The sequence below is a fragment of the Callorhinus ursinus genome, unplaced genomic scaffold, assembly GCF_003265705.2.
Source record: "Callorhinus ursinus isolate GAN/ISIS: 27379988/994484 unplaced genomic scaffold, GSC_fseal_2.0 scaffold54, whole genome shotgun sequence".
Lineage (NCBI taxonomy): Eukaryota > Metazoa > Chordata > Mammalia > Carnivora > Otariidae > Callorhinus > Callorhinus ursinus.
Window position 1 is genome coordinate 9,152,442 of NW_027397116.1, and position 23,540 is coordinate 9,175,981.

At 37.3% G+C, this 23,540-nt stretch overlaps 1 protein-coding gene across 10 annotated transcripts in view; it reads left to right on the top strand.

Moving 5' to 3' along the window:
- ESRRG (estrogen related receptor gamma) overlaps nucleotides 1-23,540 on the top strand; it is a 616,331-nt gene that overhangs the window by 375,426 nt on the left and 217,365 nt on the right. Inside the window, exon 1 of one of the 10 annotated variants that reach the window (XM_025892237.2) lies at nucleotides 15,833-15,999. The exons of the other annotated variants lie outside the window; for them this stretch is intronic. Within the exon in view, the coding sequence (XP_025748022.1) occupies nucleotides 15,944-15,999 (56 nt within the window). The 5' untranslated portion in view covers nucleotides 15,833-15,943. Of the gene's footprint in view, nucleotides 1-15,832; nucleotides 16,000-23,540 lie in introns of those variants that run through there. 10 annotated transcript variants of the gene reach the window in all.

Here is a 23,540-nt window from a genome sequence, read left to right on the forward strand (position 1 = left end):
GTTGGGACAGGGCTGCGGGAACCCAAGTGTGTAATGACACAGGATTGTGAACAGGTATAAAAAAGTCATTATAAATTACACTGACCCCACAGAGAGCTTTTAGTTCTCTAGTAATGGCTGTCTCTTTACACAATGTTCTGTTTTTCTCTCCAATACGATTTTATTACGTGGGACAGTCTTCCCATATTGGGGACAAGATTGTGAAAGAAGAGAAAAGACACAGGGTAGGAGCCGTGATAAGTCAGAGCCAGTTGTGGTGGAGAATCAGTTTCTTATATGATTAAAAAAATTTCTACTGAAAATTAACACTTTAAAATCTGTTCAATGGAAAGTTAATTCAGAAGGTGGAAAAATTAAGGAATGTCAATATATATATATAAAATCTCATGTTGATAAATGTGACATGGTAAATTCAAAGCCATTCCAGTAAATGTCAAGTTTAATACAGAACACCTTTGCCTGCAAATAATCTCTCAGGGCGAGGAAGATAGTTACAAATAAACACTGGAACCCTGTAAGCTCTTGATAATTTTTTAGTTACTCTGTTGGTTTTATAGAAAGGTGTGTGGAAAGCATTATTTTTCCACAAGCATCTAAGACAGGGTTACTCTTTCCTTCTTCTTTTTTATGATTGTTAAGTACATTCCTTTGCAGGCCTTAGAAATCTCTCTAAATCCAAAATTGAACAAAAAAGGCCTCCCCTTGTGCTTTTTTTGTCAGGGTGATGAAGCTGTATAGAAATGTAAATGTAATATAAGGAACGGTGTGTGGGAAGCTAGGGCTGCTCTCTTAACCCTCGCTCCCTTGTAAGAAAATTCTCCGATTTTGCCGTGCGTGTAAGTCTCTTGTGTATAAGGGCAATTTAATTAGCTACAAGTTACAACAAAGACTTTTGAAAGGAAAATATATCTGTGGTGCAGATGCCTTTATTTTCATTTGGCAAACAGCTACATTTTAACTCCCTTATCAAGAGCTGCATGAACTGCCCAGACGAAATTGGGAACATCTCCACACTGTTTGACAAATAGATTTTTTGTAAACTGATTTAGCCTTTTCATTGTTTGCATTTCATTATATAGCCGACTTCATGTCACAAAATCGGTATTCATTCAAAATAGAGAATTTAGAGATAGGACTGTAGCCTGCTAAAAAATATTGCACAGGTCAGGCCTATTAAGCATAAAATAATAGCGAGTCAGTGATCCAAGAGGTTGTTCTTCAGCAGGGAAGGGGCTAACGTTCCCGAGGCCAGGAGTCAGTTTCAGGACTGAAGATGTGACTGTGGCCACATTTACGAGACAGTCTGCAGGGAAAGTGGTGAAGACTGAAGGCGTCTATCTGGACAGATGATAGAAAAGAGACAGGTTTGCCATCCGCATTCAACCTCATTCTCCAGAGGGGCCAGAGGTGGGAATTTTAGGTTTAGTTGTGTCTTGGTCTGTTCTGAGACTCTTGCTCATGAGTTGGTGTTTCCATGGATATAGAAGAGCCATAGTGGGGAAATGGACTTTGAAAAGAGGTTGAACACGGAGATTTTTTTTTTTTCATTTATCTTCTAAATCCTTTTGTTTGGGCCAGTGGGTCTCAAACTTGAGCATGCATTAAAATCACCTGGAAGATTTGATAAAGCACAGATTGCTGGGCCCCACCCTCAGGGGTTCTCTGGTGGGGCCTGAGAATTTACATGAACAGTTTCCGGGTAATACTGATGCTTCACTTTGAGAACCAGTGCATAGACTCTAGGTGTCAGCCCCTAGAGCATCAGACATTAGCATTTCAAAGCACCTACCAGGAACTCCACTGGGCAAGGGTCGTTGGCAGCTCTGTCGCTTAACCTCAAGCAGCAAGTCCGGAAGATCGTGGAAGACAGTTTATGTATAGGAATCTTCCTCACTAAGTGTTATTAAGAAAAAAAAAATAAAGCTATAATTGCATGACATCTTATTCTTGCCTCTTTAGAAATTCCTTTCTATTTCCCACAGCCAGGCAGCTTTTTTAGTTCAGTTTAATGAGCCTTTGGAGATCACCTTTTGTGCACTTGTCCTAAGAGCTGGGATTATTTATAAAGATGAACAGGACGCAGTTTTATTCTCAAGAAGCTTATAGTCGTGGGAGAATCAGACAACGAGGAGGAGAACGTCAATAGCATTTGGTTAGTGGAGATGATAGAAGGTGCTGGGGTCTCTGTCCTACAAGAAGCCTCCCTAACCCCCCAGGGTGAACTAAGTATTAAGGATAAGTAGGATTTTGCTAAAGCAGAAGGAACAGGGAAAAGCAAGAGAAAAGTGAAAGGCGGGCGAGCGTGTTCAGGAGTCTGCCCCGCAGTTTGAAAGTTCTAGCATGTTTTACTTATAAATGAGCCGATTTCCCCCCTCTCTGAGGTCTGGCATCTGGTATATCCATTTAGCACTACCCCCCTCCAACACACCCTCTCAATTCCATGTTTTTTTTCTGTTAGAGTCATAATCCACATTCATTATAGAACCTTGCAAACAATGCATAAGAATTTAGAGTAGAAAATGAGTGGAGTAGAAAATGAAAAGCAACTAAATTTTATTGTTTTTGATACCATATTAATATTCTGTTTAAACATTTCACATCTGTTTTTATTCTGAAGCATCGTGTTGGAATATACTTTTAAATTATACTCAACATCTGGGTGATAAACATTGTATGGGTCACTTTTTTTCTCCTAGATGCTTGAATGTAAGGTACTTAATTTTAGTTAAATTTTATAAACCGATGGATCCATGAAAATCTGGCTCCTCAGTGTGACATCATACGAAAGCTGAGGCCCAGAATGCTTTTCAGGTTGACTTAAGCCACTTGAAGTAATGCTCAATTTCACCTTTTTTCTCTCTTTCTCAACATGGGGCGCAGTTTGGAATCACCAGTGGACCTTTTCCCCAAAACACCACTGTGTGGATGCCACCCACAGAGATTCTGACTCAGTGAATTTTGGGTGAGACTGAGGCTTCTGTCATTTCAAAAAGTCTCCCGGTGATTCCAGTGTGGAGCCAGATGATCTCATTCTGTGATTACTGTTGGGCTTGAGGACATTAGCGTGGCCTCAACAACAAAAAATTGATGCTTCATCAGCAGGACTAGGGAAGGTCTAGAAGTCACTTGCATTTAATGACCAGACTTGTAACATGGGCTAGTGACATTTCTGCAGGTTAGAAACAGTTTTTATAGACTATATGGAAGAATAATCTTTCCTTATATTTGCATAATTCACAGTGAGCTTGGATTTACATGATCTCATTTGTTTTTATAAATACCTGATGAAGTAAGTAGGACAAGTATGTTTTTCTCCCCTCTTCCTTCTTGTTGATTGTTGTTCTTTCTTTTTTTAACTTTAATTCCAGTATAGTTAACATACAGTGTTATATTAGTTTGATTGCTGTTCTTACTTATCCAAGATCACTAAGCCAACAAGCTGAAAAGCCAGGATTGAAACTAGGTTGTCCAATATCGACATTCATGCTTTTGCTTTTACTTCCTTTATATGGTTCAATAATGGTAACATAATGATGCCAGCTCCCGTGCTAAGCAGTTTACCAGTGGTTCTCTTGTATCAAGAGAAGTACTCAAGGTACTTTGGCAGTACCTTGAATGCACCCGGAGAAATTTAAAAACTCCTGATGCTGGAGATTATAATTGGCTGAGGTACAGCCTGGGGATCACGCTTTTTCAAAGGTTGGAACCACTGCTATATAGACCATTTCATTTAATCCTCTTAACAACATGTGGTTAGAATCATCACCATGTTAAAAAAGAGGAGGCAACCCACCAGCCCACCAGTCCACCAGCTAAAGCATGGTAGGAGCCAGACTCGAGCCAAGGAAAGAACCAGTGTCTATAGCTTGTCCAGTCACCATATCTGTCCCTCAGGATTTTCAGGTTTTTCCTTCAGATCTTGAATACAGGAAGAGCTGAGTGAAACAAGTAAGCATACACGAAGGAAAAAAACAACAAACAAAATACCGAATTTAAGAGTTTTCTAAATGTTCAAGAGCCACATTCTTGTCTTTGAACTAGCCATAGGAGTCAGAGGCAGTTTATTTATTTATTTATTTTGGCTTTTGTTGTTGTAGGACTTGATTCATAAGAGTCAGTGCATTGACACATGAAGTTTAAAAACCCTGGTTGGCAGTAAGTGAATAACAAAGTGAATTCTGAGCAATTTGTTATAATAGAAGCTCTGTGTGTTCCTGATACTGCTGCTGAAGAATTTTAGAGCAAAAAAAAATAGTGATCCTCTAGCCCAGTGATTCTCATACTTCGGCAGGTATCAGAATCTCTTCCAGGGGTTATTAAGAGAGATTGCTTGTTCCAACCTCCAACCTCCAGCCTGTGGGGCCTGAGAATTTGCATTGCTAACCAGCTTCCAGTTGATGCACATTCTGGTAATCTGGGACCCACACTTCTACTACTGCATTAATTAGTCCAATTGCATTCTTCATTGAAGCTCCATGAGATGAAATGCTATGGCCAAGGTTACAGATGACCGAGAAGAATCATTGTTTCTTAAGCATTTTTTCTACCTCACTTCTCTGGGCAAGACTGGGGTACTTAAGAGATTATTATTATTATTTTTTTACTCTTACCCTATAAAGCAGCTGGATATTAATTTGAGGAGATAAATATTTGTGTTAAAATACTGTTTAATTCAGGCACCTGGGTGGCTCAGTCAGCTAAGCGTCTGCCTTCAGCTCAGGTCATGATCCCAGAGTCCTGGGATCGAGTCCCGTATCAGGAGTCTGCTTCTCCCTCTCCCTCTCCCTCTCTCTCAAATAAATAAATAAAATCTTTAAAAAAATAAAATAAAATACTGTTTAACTCTTTAGAAGCATCAGATTTGGATGAATGACAGAGTCTAGACAGGCTACTCATTAATACACTAGAAACTGCCACTTTGGAGTTTTACTTCTTATTTTCTTTCTCAAGAAGAGATGAGTATAATGACCCAGAAAATCAAGCTCTTAAGTAAATCATTCAGTTACCTGAGACCAGGCAGGGCTACATAAGGATGTAGATTTATTTATGAATATGATTTTAAATATGATTCAAAAGTAGGAAACAATTGTTCTAGAGGTTCTCTCCTGTGGTACAGGTGGGGACAGGGCAGGGTTTTGTCATGACTGTGCAACCCCTTTTTAAGAATAAAACAAATACTGGGGCTCCTGGGTGGCTCAGTCAGTTAAGCGTCCAACTCTTGATTTCCGCTCAGGTCATGATCTTGGGGTCCTGAGATCGAGCCCTGTATCAGGCTCCATGCTCAGCAGGGAGTCTGCTTGAGATTCTCCCTCTCCCTCTGCTCCTCCCCCTGCTCACACACGCTCTCTCTCTCTCTCAAGTAAATAAATAAAAATCTTAAAAAAAAAAAGAAAAGAATGAAATAAATACTGAGCAATCACCATTTTCTCCTTATCTACAGAGAGGGGGGCGGGGGAGGGAAATTAAAAAAAATTAAAAATACTTCTTTTCTCATGAGTTTCAATACAGTTTCATTTAGTGAGTAGTTAATTCTGAAAGACTAAATATATTGGACCCATTAAAATACAGGATTTCTTCAGAGAAACGCAGAAACTCAATTACAAAAAAAATCAAGCAGCGTGAATGTGATGATTTTGGCCCAAATCAGCAATTTCTTGGGCAAATATTTATTGAGTCTAAAATGTCCAGATTACAGTCCTACGTACTGCGCAGATGATTAAAAGCCATCAAGAAGTTTACTAAATGGAGAACACACAGAGAGAGTAGAAACCAACATAAACGCAGTTAGAGGATGTTGAGAGTGCAAAGCATTCTGGGACACAGAGGAGCCAGCCCTAATTCAGCCTGGGGACCCCTGGAAAGGGGAGACATTTCCACTGGCCTCCAAGGATCGAAGGGTGTTGTGTGTACTCTGTAAATTGTGTTGCTAAGCATTGTAGCTAAGTGATAGCCAGGGTTACAAAGAAAGGAATACTTCCTTTGCAATACGACATGGTTTATTTATAAATACGTTAACCTTCTCACGCAGTAAAAGCACATGCATTAAGTCTGGTAGAAATAAGTGAAATGTTTATATACTGTACATCTCAAAGTATTGATTGGGATTGAATAATTGAATAGGACCAACTGCTCAGTCGATGGGAATGAAGCCAACGGTGAGGCCAAACTGGGAGGCTCTGACCACAGAAAGAACCCATTAAAGCTCATACTGTCTCATTTAATCATCCTCGCTAATAGAGAAGACAAAATGTGGCCATGTTTCCTTCAAGATCTTCCTAGGCGTAATATGGCCAGGACCAAGGCACCTGGCAGTATGCAGTGCATGCCCCTTCGACAGACTTCTGGAAAGATTGGAGAGATGAAATAGAATAATCCTGAAGAGAACACCTATGTTTATAGAGCTGTTATGTTATATGAGTGATTATCATTCTTTTTTATTAATGATGAAATCTTGGAAAATTTCCAGACAAATAGGTTGATTTTAAATTTTAATTTAATTTAAAAATATGCTGTTGTTTCCGTTTTGCTCCTCCTTTTGGCGTCTTTGTTCTTTGGCTTAGATATTCTAGAATTAGACTATAGTTACCTTACTCTGACACTTGGGGAAGAGAAACTAAGGAAGAGAGAGCTATACCAAACTTTTCTGTGAAATCAGTGACGGAGAAGGGAGATGGAGACCTCAAGCTCCCTTTTTGTATTTTACATTCTCACTACTAAGGTATATGTTTATCCCAGGAAACCTACACAGGGCCTGATACAGACCGGGCTTCCAAAAATGTGTGTTTCTTCAGTAAGAAAGGAAGGGCGAAGGTGTACAATTGGTAGGAGCAGCTTTATTACACTTTCCTAAAACAAAACTATTTTGGGGAGCAAAAATGTGTACTGGTGAGTGCTTTTCTGTATTCATGTGTGTCTTTTTAAGAGGAGGTCACAAAACTTATGGGAAACTGCTTAAGATTAGGAAGGCAAGACAAGTAGAATTTAAAAAACAAGAAATCCAGGTCCTGACTTTGCAACCTAACAATGGAAATGTCTTTGGGTAAGCAAATAAACTCTTGGACCTCAGTTTTGTCATCAATACGACGGGAATAATAATAATATAGTTTCTAACTGCATCACAGTGTTGTTGTGAGGACTGCCTTGTTAACGTTAAATTATAGCCAAAAAATACTAGATATTCTAGTTATTAATTATAGTTAAAAAATTCCTATACAGCTAAACTTCTCTAGCTGGTTATATTTTAAAAATATAAAGTTTGAAAAATCTTCTTCCTTTGCTAAATTTCACTTCTTTGTTTAGAGTTTCAATTTATCCAAGGGTGAATTAATCTGTTTCTTTTCTCTTCTCACTGATGAAAATTGGCTTTGATTTATTTAATGTTCTAATTCAAGTGGTAACTGAACTATAAAAAAAAAAAATGGGGTCTTTAATTATGTTATTTGCTTTTCTGTAACACAAAGTTTGATTGGATAAAGCTCCTGACACAAATAGCTGTGTGTTTAGTGACAAACCGCAGGTGAGATAAAGCCCGAGGGCTTTCAGAGTGACTATTGTCCTCAAGTCCCCTCCCCATCACCATAACTGTTTGTTTTTTCCCATTCCTGTTATTTTAAGCTACCAGGAAAATGGTGAAGGAATGCTTTGTCTCATTCTCTTTTCCATCCAAAGTCTGGTTTTCTAGAAATGTTTTTGTCTCTCCCTGATGTGATGTGTTCTCATCAGTGTCTTGGTCTTGGAATGAAACCACCAAACAGAATATGCAGGACTTGGTTAAAGAATTACAGGCATTAAAGAGAGGAAGAGAGTGGCCTAAAGACAAGACCTTTGTCTTTTTCTGCTGATTAATTAATTCCCTTCTTCCCCTCCCATAAGAAGAGAAATCCACCTCCTTTCTGAAAGTGTTCAGTATTCAGTGCCATTCCAGCAAGATACCACAGAGAAATGGAGTTCTGTGGCCATTCTTCATGGGAGCCATGTCAACATTTAACCAAGGAAACCCCGGAATCCTTAATATAGAAATTATGTTGTATACAAGAGCCATTTTTTAATGCTTTTATAAAAAAGTATTTGTTTTCCGGACATATCTGGGATATGGTGATTTTTAAAAGCTGTCAGCTTAAATGAGAAAATGTTTTCATGTTACCCTGGTGAGGGGCAGAGATTTAGGTACTGCTGTGGTAGCATTGTTTTAATAATAAGTATTGTTTTTCATTATTTCATACTTAGTATGAATATCTGGAAAACAGAAAAATGGAAAGAGGAGGAAGAAAGCAATCTCTCAGAAGACTAAATGGTGTAGAAGGTCTGGAGCAGCTTAGAGTGGCGGACCTTGTCCTCTCATTTTTTTCTTCTCTTTTGTCTTTTTCTATCAGCTCCCTCCTCTCCCCTGACTTCATATATATATGGGTATAGATAGACATATATCTATCTATATTTCTCTTATCTTTTATAATTTCCTATATTGCTCTAATAATTTAACCGAATTATAATCTTTAAATATGGCAGCAAGACACCAAGTATTAACATCAGTCATCACTTCATTCATTCATTCAAGACATCTTCGTATGTTTCTGTAACATTGACGGACTATTGACTGAGTGCTCGCGCTGGCTCTGGGGATACCCTCAGAACTGGTGCAGTTTCGCAGATTACAGTGAGGGAGGGGTTCAGGTAGGGAAAGGAGTGGCCGCTTAATAAAAACCAGATCCCTAAAAGAAATGATAGTCAAAATGTGTTTATGAAAGGGCACCTAATTCCCTGGGGAGGAGAGAGAGAGAGAGAGAGAGAGAGAGAGAGAGAGAGAGAGAGAGAGAGAATTTCTCTCTACCAATTCATCCCTACTTCTTTTTAAATATGTGACTCTTTTTATCTTTCTAAGCTTTTGCAGAAACTAAAGGATACTTTGGTATATGCTTGGGTATTTTTCTCTTACTTGGGACCTTTGTTCTCGGAGGGCTCATCTCTCGCCTGGAGTTCCGTGCACTGGTATATTGTCAACAACTGGGAGATTAACATTAGTAGCTTGTTACTAAGTAAGCACTGCAAACAGGAGACATGTAATCTTTTCAAATATGAGCTCTTCTACTACCTGAGTGTGAAACTCGGGTTAAGACTCTTAACCACTCTGAGCCTCATTTTCCTCACCTGTTAAGGTAACCAAGTCGGACTCATAATCCCCGTGGTCTTTCCCTGTCTGTAATTCCCTGTTGCCCAGACTTTGTGTTCTGCCATAGATTAGTGGCCATTCAGTGTAACAAGAGCAAAGCCTTGTGAAGAAATTGAGTTCTTGGGATATCTGATCAAAGGAGCTCCTGGGTGAATGAGCTTGTGCTCGGGATAGTAATAAAATCAACAGCATTATTGACTGAACTGCTAGGGTGGAGGGATGTGGAAGAATGTCTTAAAGGAAGAGAAAAGGAGTAGAAGCAATTTCTCTCTCCCCTTCTTTCTGGTAAACAATGTACGATTGAATGCTCTGGAGAGTCAGCAGAATCATTGAGCATTCTCAAATCTGTGTTCTTCACACTCATGCACGAAACAATGGTTAGCTTTAAGGGGGACATCTGCTTTTGCCCCCTCTCATTACACTGAGTCCATATATGCGTGGCAGTATTCTAGCAAGCAGTTCGTATCCTCTTATGGCAAACATTACTGCTCTGTTCACTGGGGGAATACTTACACTTTGTTTCCTTTTCCGTATTAAGCACCTTGAACTCCTAGTCAAACATGAAGGCCAAATGAACAGGTAATGCCATTTCTTCAGATTTTTTCTTTCATTTAGTGGATTTAAAAATAGCATGGCTAACATTTATGGGAGGCTCACTATGTGGATGATGACAGTAAAATTTATTATCCAAACCGAGGCACTTTGGAGAGTGTAAGGAGGGAGGACTGTATATTATTAGGCTAGGACAGCTGGTACAAGTCAGAACATCTTGGCCCACTGGGTCGGGCGATCCGTAGCCCCCCCCCCCCCCCCCCGCAACGAGGACCAGACATGGGGCTAAATTACTTTAAACTCAGTTAATCCCCATAACAGTTGTACAAGATTGTTCTTACTGTGATTCCCATTTAATAGCAAAGGAAACTGAGAGTTAGATCCGTGGCATGGCCCTAGGCCAAAGCCTCATCCCTCATAATTGGAATGCGAGCCCAAGGCTTGACTCCAGAGCAGGCTGTGAGGCCTTCCCAGGGGCTGAGGCCTTCCACCATCTCCTGACTTTGGCCCGGCATGACAGACACACACCCCTAATTAGTTTGCCTTGTTTGGGGGAAGCAGATTTTTATCAATTGTGTTCATTTATAAAAAGGAACCTTAGAAGAGTGTGTCAAACAGTTCGAACATAAAAAAAAAAAAAAAAGTAATAGCCTCTAAGCCTGTTTATATGGACACCAGATGCTATATAGCTCACTTTCCTTTTTTTTTTAGTGGTCCTTTTGAAAATTTGGACGAAAGGGTTAAAGGAAACAATAGGAAAGGAGAACTTTCAAATAGTGTTGAAGAGTCCTCTGTGTCAGGAAAAAAAAATACTTTGTGTTTTTTTGATATTTCATGGCCACATGCATTTTTAACTTTGAATCAATGTTGAATGGGGAGGTTAAGATAGATAATTTGATCATCTTACTAGTATCAAAGCAAGTATTGCTTATTCTAAACTCTGTCATATTTGTTCACTTGCCTCTCCCTCTCTGTCTCCACTACTTCCCACCCCACGCCCCTCCTCTCAGAGTTAAGCTACCCTTTATTTTGGACAACACTATCACACACATGATTGAGTCAACAATTTCTGGCTTTTAAAAATAGGGATTTTGTCCTCTCTTCGGTTTATTGTTTATCATAATCATCTTTCAAATGAAAAGGCTAATTTACTCTTTCTATAGGAATATTTTAAGCTTGATTATCATAATATTACAGCTGCCTGAAAAGGTCTAAAACGGGACATTGACCTTGAATGTTTTCTGCATTTAGCTCATGGTGCTTAACATTCAGGAAAGAATATGACTGCAACTCATTTATTAATGTATAATCTCAAAATGTTAACTATTGCTCTGTAAATGCATGACATACAGATTGTAGAATGCTCATAGGATACTAGGAAATGTATCTGGTATTTCACCAGGGTACATATGTTAGAAATACAGCATAACTAATGTCACTTTTCCCATTGAAGCTACTATAGTTTATAACTTAATCTTTCCTGATATTGTACCATGTATCTTACTAGCTTGATGAAATGAAAGTGAAATAAACCTGAATTAATTAAACAGAAACCGAATTACCTCTATTAGTTTCTTTGTCTTCTTTTGTTTCCCCCCACCACCACTTTCACAAATACTGGAAAAAGAGTTTGGTGTGTTATAGAAGTGAGGTAATTGCTCCCCAGAGAATGGACTTTTTACGTGGACTTGATAATTTAGGAATGGGATGGATTTACAGGACAAGACGTTTGTTAAAAGGCAAGGTTTTTATCAGTGCCTCTGTGGAAGTGATCACTTTCAGTCAAAATGATTGCTTCTTGCCAATCGAGACAATAATTTAAATATCAAAGCCTGTGCCCTAGAAATGAAAGGCAACAGAAGATGAGGTATGATGAATTGATGGGGGTTTGGTGGTGATAGAGAGGAATGTAGTCATACTGACTCTGAAAGCAGTCTTCATATTCCCAGTGGGAAAGGTGTGTTCTTAAGCAGGTTTAAAGCATAAAAGAAATCCCAAAGCACAGATGAGGAAAAGAGGCATAGGTAAACGAGATGACCTGCTCAAGGCCACCCAAGTCACGAGAGGATGCAGAAGGAATCCTGGTGTCTAAGCCGCCTGTGTGCCCATCAGGGTTCTTCTCGCAGGGATGTTCATTTGGGGCTTTTCTTTTTTCTTTTCTTTAGAGCTAAAGATAGTAGTTTGTAATAGTCTTGATTTGCTTTTTGCAGTATGGTACATTATACTATACAAAATCTATCAAAGACAGCAGGGAAGATGGTTCAAAGAGTCAAACAGCTTTTTTAAGGGTTTATGGTCTTGAGGAAAGATCCACAAAGATAGATTGTAAGGCGACTTGAAAATCTAAATTTGTTGTGCCTTGTTTAGTTTTAAATATTTAACAAATGACAGATGTGCAATCTAAAATAAAAATTTGCTTCAAAAATAGTGTGACAACTAGAAGCATTTTAATACAGATTAGTCCTGTTAATATTCACAAAAGGAAGATGGGAACTAAAAGTAGCTATTAGTATGCAATAATGGCAAGATGAAACATTTCTCATCATCTTTTAGCAATGTAAGAATTCATTGTTAGAATGTTTTAGGAAAGGATTCTGACTAAAATACAGTAAAATTTCCGGTAGAGAAAACAGGAAGCTACGTTTTGTTTGCACTTGAGTTTTGCTCGTTGCCATTCTGTGCTTTCAAATGGAAATGAAGTGTATTTTCCACTGGTGTCTGTGCATGAGTTGGGGCCTGAGGATGAAGTTGTCTGGATATTTGTGACTGCATTGCTTAAGGAAAAAGAGATTGAAACTATGCATGGACCCAAGACCTGGTGCATAATAGATGGATATTAACTAATTGATTAATAGTTCGTGTGAAATAGTCCTAAGAGTTCTTTTATTTAGTTCCATTTTTACTGCTTTGGGTAGACTCCTTGTGGTAAGATTGTGAAGTGTATTGACTGATTAGCAATATGTGTTTATTCTAGGCTGTTTATCTATTTGTTTCATTTTTTCCCCATATCCTTTGTCATTGAGATTTTAAAAGATTTATGCTCAGTATTGCTCATGATGTGTGCATTCCCTGTGATTATCCACTGTTTCCTCCTTCAAGGTGAGAAAACTGTGGCTAGGGAAGATTCTGGAGATGACTAAACTGCGTGTTTATAAAATATTCTGGAAGCTGTCTTGCAAGTTTAGTGCAGTAGATATTATTTTAAATTTTAAATTGGTTAAACTGGATTCGAGACAGTCAGTGTAAACTTAGGTCCTTGACTTGTAAAGGTGACACTTTGATCCCAAAGGGAAGCATACAGATCCGTGTGTGTGTGTGTGTGTGTGTGTGTATACACTAGTATACTTTTGGTCATTCAGAAAGCAGCTAGCTCAGTGGACACTGTACCTTGCATTGATGAAATATGGTTAGTGAAAGATCAGTGGGGACAATGCACCGTATGTTTGTACATGTGTCTCTGTGAGCACAGAAGAGACACATGGAAGAGTCTAAATACGTTTAAAATATATACCAATGAAATCCAGTGCTTTATAATGGGGCAAATAAGTACCCAAAAGGAAATAAGAAAATTCTGGGAAGTAAAAGACTCCTATGAAATGTGGTGACTTAAGGTCCATCGGTAAATAATTGACTACAAATCTTATCTTTAAAAAGCCATTTCAAAGGAATAATAAAAGGTTCTATCACAGCATGATAATGCAAAGAAACTGAATACAGTGTAGGATTCTGCACAGGTCCAAAATCTGAATGTATTGAGTGCTTTAAGATGGGTTGAGTACTTTAAATAATCTTTATTTTTTTTTAAATGAGTCTTTAGAAAAAATTAAAAAAAAACAACTCTGTTTTTGGGATATTGTTTAAAAATGTGTACAACTGATCTATTAATTACCCTGAGAATTATAGTTTGTTCAGAAATGAAGATACTAATCTTTGAACCAAAGATGTTTTTCTTTCTTTCTAATGCAGTATTAGCTTCCATATTTCTTTCATTGTATTTTAGAAAAATCATGTTTCTATTTCAAATGCCTTTTTATTTATTTTTTTAATTATAAAATGATTACATGTCCCATTTTAGATTGAATAGATGAATCTTTTTTTTTTTTTTTCCGGGTGTGTGGAGAGTTTTTATTTTTTTTTACATCTCAAAGATCTTTTAATTCACTGCTCACAACCAAATTTACATCTTAATTGCAGAGTTCACATTTAACAATATAGACAGCATAATGCTACTGGTAATTAAGCTTTTACTACCTGCTTTTATACAATATTCTCAGGCACAATTTTTGCTATGTGAGTTCTCATCTAAAAACTTGTATGAATTTAGACCACAAATAAAAGGAATCAGGCCCGTATCTTAGATATGGCCAAATACATGGCAGGAAAATTGCTTTCTTTCTGTGGGGGGACCAAATCATGTCTGTCATTTTTACATTCGGAATTTTAATGCGGCTGTTCTATTTTAGTGTTTTGTTTTTTTTTAAAGACCTGGAAAATTTGAAAGGGTTGAGAGAGAGAGAGTTGAGTTCTGATTTAGTGACTTCAACGCACACTGAGTATCTGAACTAATTTATTTTGATATCAAAGATTATACTATTTATATCATGGAACACTTAAGATGCAAAAGGTTGGTAGCAGTAGAGCTGAATTATATCAAAATTGTGGGTCTTGCACTCTCCATAAGGGAGCAGTTTGCCATAAAGAGCTGGCATCTATTCCAATATATTTGCTAGTATAAAATAGCCTGTAGTTCAAAATAGGACCTATGAAAACTCTTTGTTATAAGAAAACTAAGAATACATTCTACATTACTGAAGGAAAGATAACCTTCTCTTCTTATGCCCTTAAAAAAAAAAAAACACTTTTGATCGACAATTCTTAGTTTCCTAAATTATTATCTGTTTGAAACTAGTCCTTATAATGGCCAGACTGTGCGATGATTTACAAAATGTTTCTGGGTTGATTTTTTAAAGTATTCAGGGTGTCTTGTGTAAAGAAACAAATATGTACACTGCATTTCATTTGGAAACTGATGTTTTGGGTAAAATCATATATATTTGTATATGCCTCCCAGTTTGGAAGCTTGTATTGAAATAACTATATGATTAAGAACACTTTTAGTGCACTGTGTAGTAATGCTCCCCATGCGGGGGAGCGGCGGGGGCGGGGGGGGACGCAGTCTTTATTTTGTCAAAATGCACTGAGATGGATTTAATGTACTATTTCCCCTACAGCCCTCAGACCGCCACCCCTGTAACTGGAGAAGCCAATTTGTCCTGCAGTTGTTTACCTTTGCTTTCAAAAGCTATGCATTGTATATCTATAGGTAGAGAGACAGCAGGTAAAGAAATGTTTACACGTATAATTTGCATAGGCATGCTCTCAGATTGCATTGACGCACAATTTCCTTCTCTGTAGTTGGGCAAAACTGCATCCCACCTCAGAGAGGACGATCCCAGAGGTTCACATGCCCTAACAATTTAGAAGAATGTCTTTGATTTTTCAAATGCCCAGTATGTATCGGGAAACCAGGAAAAGACGCGATTACGACGAATAAATGGGGAAGTACAGCACTAAAGAAGCAGCAGCCCCCAGGGGTTTAAAACACAGACCACGGCAGGACAAACTTAATTCTATACCTTCCGCAGAATCCTTTCCCAAATTAACTGGGAAGCATGCGTGCGTGAGTTCTTCTTTTCAAGGCAAAACAGGTCTTAGGTTGGACACCAAAGACAAATCTCTCCAGTGCCTAGAGAGTTAAGTTAGTTATGTTTGTTTTGTAGCTTCTCAGAAAAAGAGAGAAAGACAGACAGACGGAAAAGAAAAAGCACAGTCTCTCCTAGGAGCGTTCCGATGGCTGCCGTGCCCGCTCCCTTTTTCCTCTCCCACTCGCGGTTTTCAGTGTCCGCGGCTCTCTGCACCCTTCCTACCTGCCTGGCTCCGCTCGCTCCGTGCAGCCTCCCGTCGCCTCCCTCCTGATTGGGCAGACGCCCCCCAATCGGCTGCGCGGCTGGGCCGGTGGGACTGCATATGTAAAGCCCTACTTCATATTAATAAGCTCCAATCGGGGCTTTAAGTCCTTGATTAGGAGAGTGTGAGAGCTTTGGTCCCAACTGGCTGTGCCTATAGGCTTGTCACTAGGAGAACATTTGTGTTAATTGCACTGTGCTCTGTCAAGGAAACTTTGATTTATAGCTGGGGTGCACAAATAATGGTTGCCGGTCGCACATGGATTCGGTAGAACTTTGCCTGCCTGAATCTTTTTCCCTGCACTACGAGGAAGAGTAGGTACCTTTTTCTTTCCTTTTTAAAACTCGCCGTGGGGGTGCGTTTGTGTGTGTGTCGGGGGTGGTGGACAGAATGTATCTTTGCACAGGGATTCAGGTAATGCCCCGGGAATGTTGTGTGCACGAGTGCTTGTTTGTCTGTCTTGTGCCTTTTGTGTTGAGGGTGATCTCCTAATTCAGTAAGTCGAGAATTGTTCTCTGACTACAATGTTACCTTTGAGGCAAAGCTCAGTGACTGTCAGTAAAATAGCTGTGTGACAGTCACTTCTTATTCAGGTGCTAAGAATAGGCACTTGGCACACATGCTTAGTGAACTGTTAAAATGCATCTTTTACTAGGACCCATTTTCCCAAGGAAAGATGTTTTAAAATACAATATTCAAAATGATTTATACTATTGAGTGCCTCTTATGTATTTGCAGTTTGACAGATATTTTCAGCTCTCTGTCATTTCTTACCACGCAGAGTTAGAGGCAAAATTGCACATTTACTAATTCTCCTTCAGAGAACAATTTAAAAACTAGCCCTGTGCAATTCAGGGCTAGAATAATGTTATTTGCATGGTTAGCGTTAAGTCAGCACTTAACTGACAAATCAGTCCATTAAGTAACATGAGATTTTCACACATTATAAATATTTAAGGGGAGAAAAAAACTAAAGAAGAAGCAGTAGTGACTTTTTTAAATTTCCCCTTGAATAGCCAACATTGAGCTTGTGGATTTGTGTCATGTATCCTGTCCAGAAAATATAGAAAAGTACTTTTGTTCTTATATGCAGTTTAATTCGGATTTATGAATATCTTTATGCATAGGGGTGTGTGTGTGTGTGTGTGTGTGTGTATCTGTGGAACACTAAAGGTGGGGGAGAAGTGGATGGGGGTAGGACAAGTAAATTAGGCATTCTTGTGTAAATGAGTAGGTCATAAACTTAATTTCAACCCACTGTTAAGATAAAATATTAGTATATACCATGGGAGCTGTCACTGGATTATCTTTCTGTTGAGTCAGTTATATTGCTTTGCTTTCACATTACAGTAATACTAACTGTTATAATTCTGAAAAGAGTGCTCTTGGCAAACATTTCTCTATAGATTGTGAAGAAAATCTAAAACTCTTGAAGATGAGCTAGTGCATTATAGGTAGATGTCCACTAGCTGTCCTTAGTGACTGCATATTGCATTGCTTTGTAATTAAGTAAGAGATGAACACTGACTTGCAGTCTCAGTGGTCGCTCGTGTGTGTAGGAGTGTGAGTGTGTGTAGATATGTCTGCACGCGCACACACACACACACACACACACACATACACACTCACACAAGGGATATTCTCCAAGAGATGGACGTAGGAGGAACTGAAAGCTTGGGAGGTTGCATCCAGTTTGAAACACTCACAGCAAGAAACAACCTTAAATTGTGTGAAAATAAAAATGAAAAATAAACAAAGGTAGGACTGCCCACTCAAGTGTAGTTTGGAGGTTAGTGTACCTGGGGCCTTAGAATTGGAGGGTGTAAATGTCTTCATGTCAAGAAGAAGGCGTTATCCAAGCTCACCCAGATTCTGAACTTTCTCCCGTAAATAAATAAACAAAACAAACTTTAAAAATTCCCCAGAGGCTTCTTTTTAAAGTAGTTTTCTTGAATTTACCTCCTCATAGCTAATTTGAATAATTAGTTTAAATAAGCCTCTAAAGCAGATGCATTTAAATGAAATCAGGGCACATGTCCTTTTGGCTTTGGCGCAAGATTCAAACTAGCTTTCTTTTTGGCTCAATTAAAAGGCATCTTTAAAAAATACAGATTTATTGTCTGGATGCAGTTCTGATGGTTACGTGGTTCACTGGACAGACAGAAAGATCTAATGCTAAGCAACGCATCTGCCTCTCTGTCTCAATTAATAAACCACAGAATTTATACATGCTATTAATATTCATAGTAATTGTACTGGGTTAAACCCTATCAGGTGTGCGTATACATAGAAATGAAACCAGAGTTATGCAGTTTCAGAGGAAAATATTAGGCAATTTCTGTTTTGGAGACTGTTAAAAAAGATTCATACAATTTATTGACCACCATTAGGAGAGCCTAAAATGTTAACCTATAACTATGTGTTTTTTATTTTAGGAAATGTGCCAGCACACATTAAAGAACATAATGCTTGAGAGCTTGTTTCACATTTAATAGCAGTAATAACTGATAGCATACATAGATGAAAATAATATATCTGCTCATTTTGACATATGTGTCCATCTAATCATTCTAAATGAGTGTGCTCATCACATGAATCCCTTTCAACCTCTGATTAAAATGTAACATTGACTACAGGATTATAGAGCGGACTTAATTTTACTGACTGTTTTAACAGTTGTCACAGCTGTTGGAAGAAGGAAAGGCAATTGAAACACTCCCAAACACGCAAGGCAAGGAGGAACAGTTTAGTAGATTCAGCCTGATCATAGAAATCCAAGCATTGCAAATGAAACAGATTTGTGTTTTAAAATTCCTCTTTGGAGCTCTGCAAGTTTTATTTTGTATGGTTCACTCTTTCTGTGTCAGGGTTTTGATTTTTTTTTTTCTCGGCCTCCTCTCTCCTTATTAAAAGCTAATGTAAATTGAAACACAACTATCCAAAAGTAATACTATAATGTCAAAATATCTGAGATAAAAATAGGCAGGAAGGAAAAATTTATACAGTAACATCAACAACAAAAAGCCTAAATCTGAGAGGATTCAAATGTTTTTTAAAAAAGATAGGAGCTTGCCTAAATCACTTTAGATGTGATATTATTTGAAAACTATGAACAGACACTTTAAGTTTTTATTTTTCTAAGAAAGAACATCTAAACTCCAGACTTGGAGCTCATCTTACTTTTCCTCCTGTTTCTTCTCTGTAAATCTGTTGAAAACACCTGCAGCCTTAAAGGTAGGTGGTGTAGGTGGGGTTTTCAGATGATTTCTTTGTAAATTGCTGGAAGTGACAACTAGCTGCACTTAGGAGTGCGTGTTCTTGAGCTGTAGAGTCTTGTAACCTTGCCCATCACAGCACCAAAGCAAACAGATTAATTTTATTTTTCTGAAAGTTTAATAGCCACTGTACATATCCCAAACATAGATAGTCAAAATAGCCAGACAGTATATATTATGTAACATGTGATTTTCTCCTTGTAGTAAGCAAAAATAAGTGATCCTGAGTTAATGGAATAAATGTGGAATGGGAGTGGTGAGTAAATGATGGGCACCCCATGTTTCACCAGCCCTTTGTGTCAGTGTATTTATGTATTACCTTATATACGTTTGGTGGTTAAGTTTAGAAATCCTCCTTTTGACAGAAAGGGCTAGAAAACAGCTTTCCCTTTCCTGGGCAGAGGCAAGGGTGATGGTGTTGGCTGGTTCTTATAGTGATGGTTTCTCATCTTAATGTGTTTATGGTACTGCTGCTTTATTTACTGAGCCTTGTGTGTTGCAGCGGTAATTAACCCATGTTATTAGCAAAGCCCTTGTGGATATCCATTAATTCTCTTGCATGGATGATCATTTTTCCAGTGTTTTCCCCCCAATAAGGTATCATTGTTCTTTTTTTTTAAATTCTAAATTGACGGCCTTTGATATATTTCTTTGATTTAATCTGACCTGTAATACATATTGACCATCTTATAAAAAAGGATATTGTAATTCAGTTTTTATTAAAAATGCTAATAGAAGCTGGAGAAAAGATTTTTTTCCCCCCTTTGGTTTTCTTTTCAAAGTAAAAAAGAAAAGAAATTAAGGTTTAAAAAGGAAATAATATAGGAAATCAGGTTTAACTCCTGGTTTTCCAGGTTTTAGAATTTACGATAATTTGGGTCTTTGAGGTCTTTTAATCAGATTTTTACTTAGTTAATAACACTTTAGGCATTTTTATAAAATATTGAGCCAGCAGAAAAATACTTGTGCTTCCTGTGCTGAGAAAAGATAAGGACCATCTCATTAGCTGGGCCATACTTTTGCAATTAATTTTAGATACATGGTGCTATTCATCAAAGAGGGCAGGTAACTTCTCTATGAGTCTATTTAACAATACTTTCACAATACCTTATCCTGCAAGAACTACAGACAAAGAAGAGACCTTTCTTTTGGAAGGTAGGCATAATGCCCAGTCACAAGTCCGTATCACTTGTGAAAAATTCCTCAACATTTGTTTTAGCCTAGTGACTAAAAAAAATATTTCTTTGTTTTACTTTTAAAGTGCTGTGCAGCACCGAAGGTTTTGCTTGTATGAGTTCCTAAAACAAATTCAAATCTGTGCTTATGGTTGATACTTTGTCTGACAAGTGGCAATTAATAGCAGTGATTTCTGTGAAACCAATTAATATCAAATAAACTTTTTAGAACCACCTATTAAGCATTTAGAAATAAGAGAAGAGCATCGGAGGTATTTCAATAGAACTTTAAAGTCACTGCAGTAGATAAGCTTGGCTTGGAATTTTGCTTCATAGCAAATTCATGGAAGAGAGAAACAATACAATGTTGATCTGTTATAAGTGCATATGAGCTCCGGCCCTAGCCAGCTCTCTGGAGAAAATCTTTGATTACACTGGCCCAGTTTGTTCAGTTTTTATCTCTTTTACATCCACTGGCCTTGTATTAAATTGTCATTGTCCTAAAGCGCTTGAGATAGAAATGAATTGCAGTTCTCTACATTCTCTGACAGTGAAATATTTAGGTTCTCTTTCTCCAATCATACTTATGTGTATATTTGATAGTGCAGGGATGACACCAGGCATCTCTGCCGCTTCTCATTCTCCTTACTGCATTTCGTATGTTTTGCTGTTGATTATTTTCATCACCATGTGTATATGGATATACATGGTCTGCACTATTATAAATACATCAATACACATATGGTACTTTAAAATCTAAGCAGTCAATAGAATACACACACGTGTGTGTTTGCATGTATGGTATGCACGTGAAATATGTACCTTTGTGGGAAGAGGTTTATGTGTAGAATATTACAGGTAGGCTGCTAAAGGTGTTCATTACATTTATAAAATAAAGTGAATCTCAAGTATTTTTCTGATCGATTAGTTGCCAGTTCAATTTGCCAGGCATGATTTTAACCTGGAATTAGTGTTTCGGGTATTTGCCAGGTCTGATTTTAAACTAAATTGGTTTAACTATATAGAAAGACAGGTAACAGGTAACCTAATAAGTCCATTTGGTTCTGATTTTATGAATTTTTAACTATTGTCATTCCTAAATTCAAAAGCTGGTAATCATAAATAATTTGTAAAATAGGAAATAAGCTACTAATATTAAATGCATAATTTAATGGTTTGGGCCCATGTCCAAGAAATAGTTTTGAATCAGCTCTTGGCTACATTCTTTTTTTTTTTTTTATACAAGGGCCTGACAAATATATCTGAATGTAAACATGATAGCTCTCAGATAAATGCATAAATAGGAATTTTATTTATCTGTATTACATAAATATGTCATTTTCTCATTTTTTTTTTTTTTTTACTGAAAGCAAATATAGAAAACTAGTAAGTGTTCTATTTCTCTAAAGTACATCACAGATTTCAGAATTTTTGAATTTTACTCTAAGGGGTAAGTTTAGAGATCTGTGATTTTGCTTAGTAAATCTGAAAGAGTGTTGAGAAAGAACACTTAGCAAACTGCTCTTTCTGTTGTAATTCTTGTTATTTATATTCTTGTTTAAATTCCTAGATTATTTCCTATCATTACTTGTATGTATAGCACTTTAATAAATGTAATGTTTCTCTCTCTTTTCTTTTTTTTAAATCCTACTGTTTCTTTTTGCCAATCCATCAGGTCAAAGTTAGCTTCTTATTAATCTGAGGGTGATAACTGACAACCTTTGCCTTTTGAAGGATTGACCTGGCATCTCATTCTTGTGTCAAGTTCATTTAAGACTACTTTCTAAGATCTAGGAAACCTCAGCTACTAAAAATAATTCCCATTCAGAGTTTTAGCAAACACATCTTTCCTCTCTACTTTTTCTTTACAGAAGTGCCAGGTGTTTCTTTTTCTCTGACTTGGACAATATTTCTCATTATTTTCCAAATGTATTTTTCTAATCATTTATACAAAACCATCAAATTGAGAGGATTTAGATTATGTGGTGTGGTTTAAGTGTGTGTGGTATGCATGTGTGTGCATATGCATGCATCAGTCCTCTTTTTAATGAAAAAAATTTAAAAATGTTTGAAGGACAGGCTTTTTATGCTTTGATTTCTTCAGATGTCATGCCATCATAATTTATGGCAACAAATGTATATCTGGAAGATAACTCACTAAGGCAAAGCATTAAAAGAAAAGGTGCAGTTTTAAGTAAATTGACTTCTCACTGGTCAATTAAAGTGCACTTCAATATACTGGCATAGAGCTGTCTTGTACATTTGAATATAGATATGCGACATTCAGCCCTGGCCGTCAGCAATGCAACCTATGGCTGGGGCTTTGGCACTTAAAATCTCTTTAATACTTGAAGTGTTAAACTCATGGAGAGCCTACCTAGGATTAGATTACGTTGTTCAAAAAAAAAAAAAAGAACTTAAAAGTAAATTTATATTTTAATTATAAAAGGCATTCTTTGTCCTATACGTTCCTGTGTGCATTCTCATACTGCTTTGAGTGACACAGAATTGCATATATACTTTTCATCATTTTGATTGGAAGTACACATTATGTGTAATATGCTTTGGCAGCACTTACCTAGCCAAAGAAAACAAATTAATACTAGGCATACTGAAGGCTGTCAGGCATATCACAGATGTGTCAATTTAACTTTGCTTCATCATACACCTTCTCTGCAAACAATTGGTTAAGATGGTACTAAATAAAAGGGAAGCTACCGATAAATTCTCATATTATATCAGAGATTGATGGCTAGTAGAAGTGTAATGAAAACCAGCTTGCTTGCTTACTTCTCTTTAAAACTCTGTGGGAATACAGACAGCATAGACAATAATGAATTTTGTACCCCCCCCAAAAAAAGGGAGTATGACTTAAACTTGTTCAAATCTTTCTACTTTCTTGGAAGTAACAAAGGGATTTATTGTTTTAAAAGTCATTGAAGTGGTGAACCTCAGTTGCTCCTAAGTGTGAAGTAAATAAAGGCTTTAAGAAGTGGAGAATCAGAAGGAGCATGGGCAATCCATCTTTAAAAAGGGACATCTCTTTTTTGTTGCACTTTGCATACATTTTCTGAGGAAAAAAAAAATCTTGTGCTTTCTTTTTGTGTGGCTTATTCAAAATGCAAAAAGAAAAATGAAATTTGAAAAAGAGCTTAAACACAGAAAATAGGCAGAAGCATGTTAATTTTTTTCTCCTCCATGATCAGAATGCTTCCCTTGTACATGAAAATTGATTTTTCATCGATTCTAGGAAGATTTTACTTATTTATAATGGCTTCTGAGAATTTAAACAAAAGGCACATTAAATAAATATATTTACTTTGCTTTTAATACAATGTGAATTAAAATGTTTTAAAAGGTGTTCTTTTCAAGGCAGTTATTATATTTACATTTTATATTTATAAG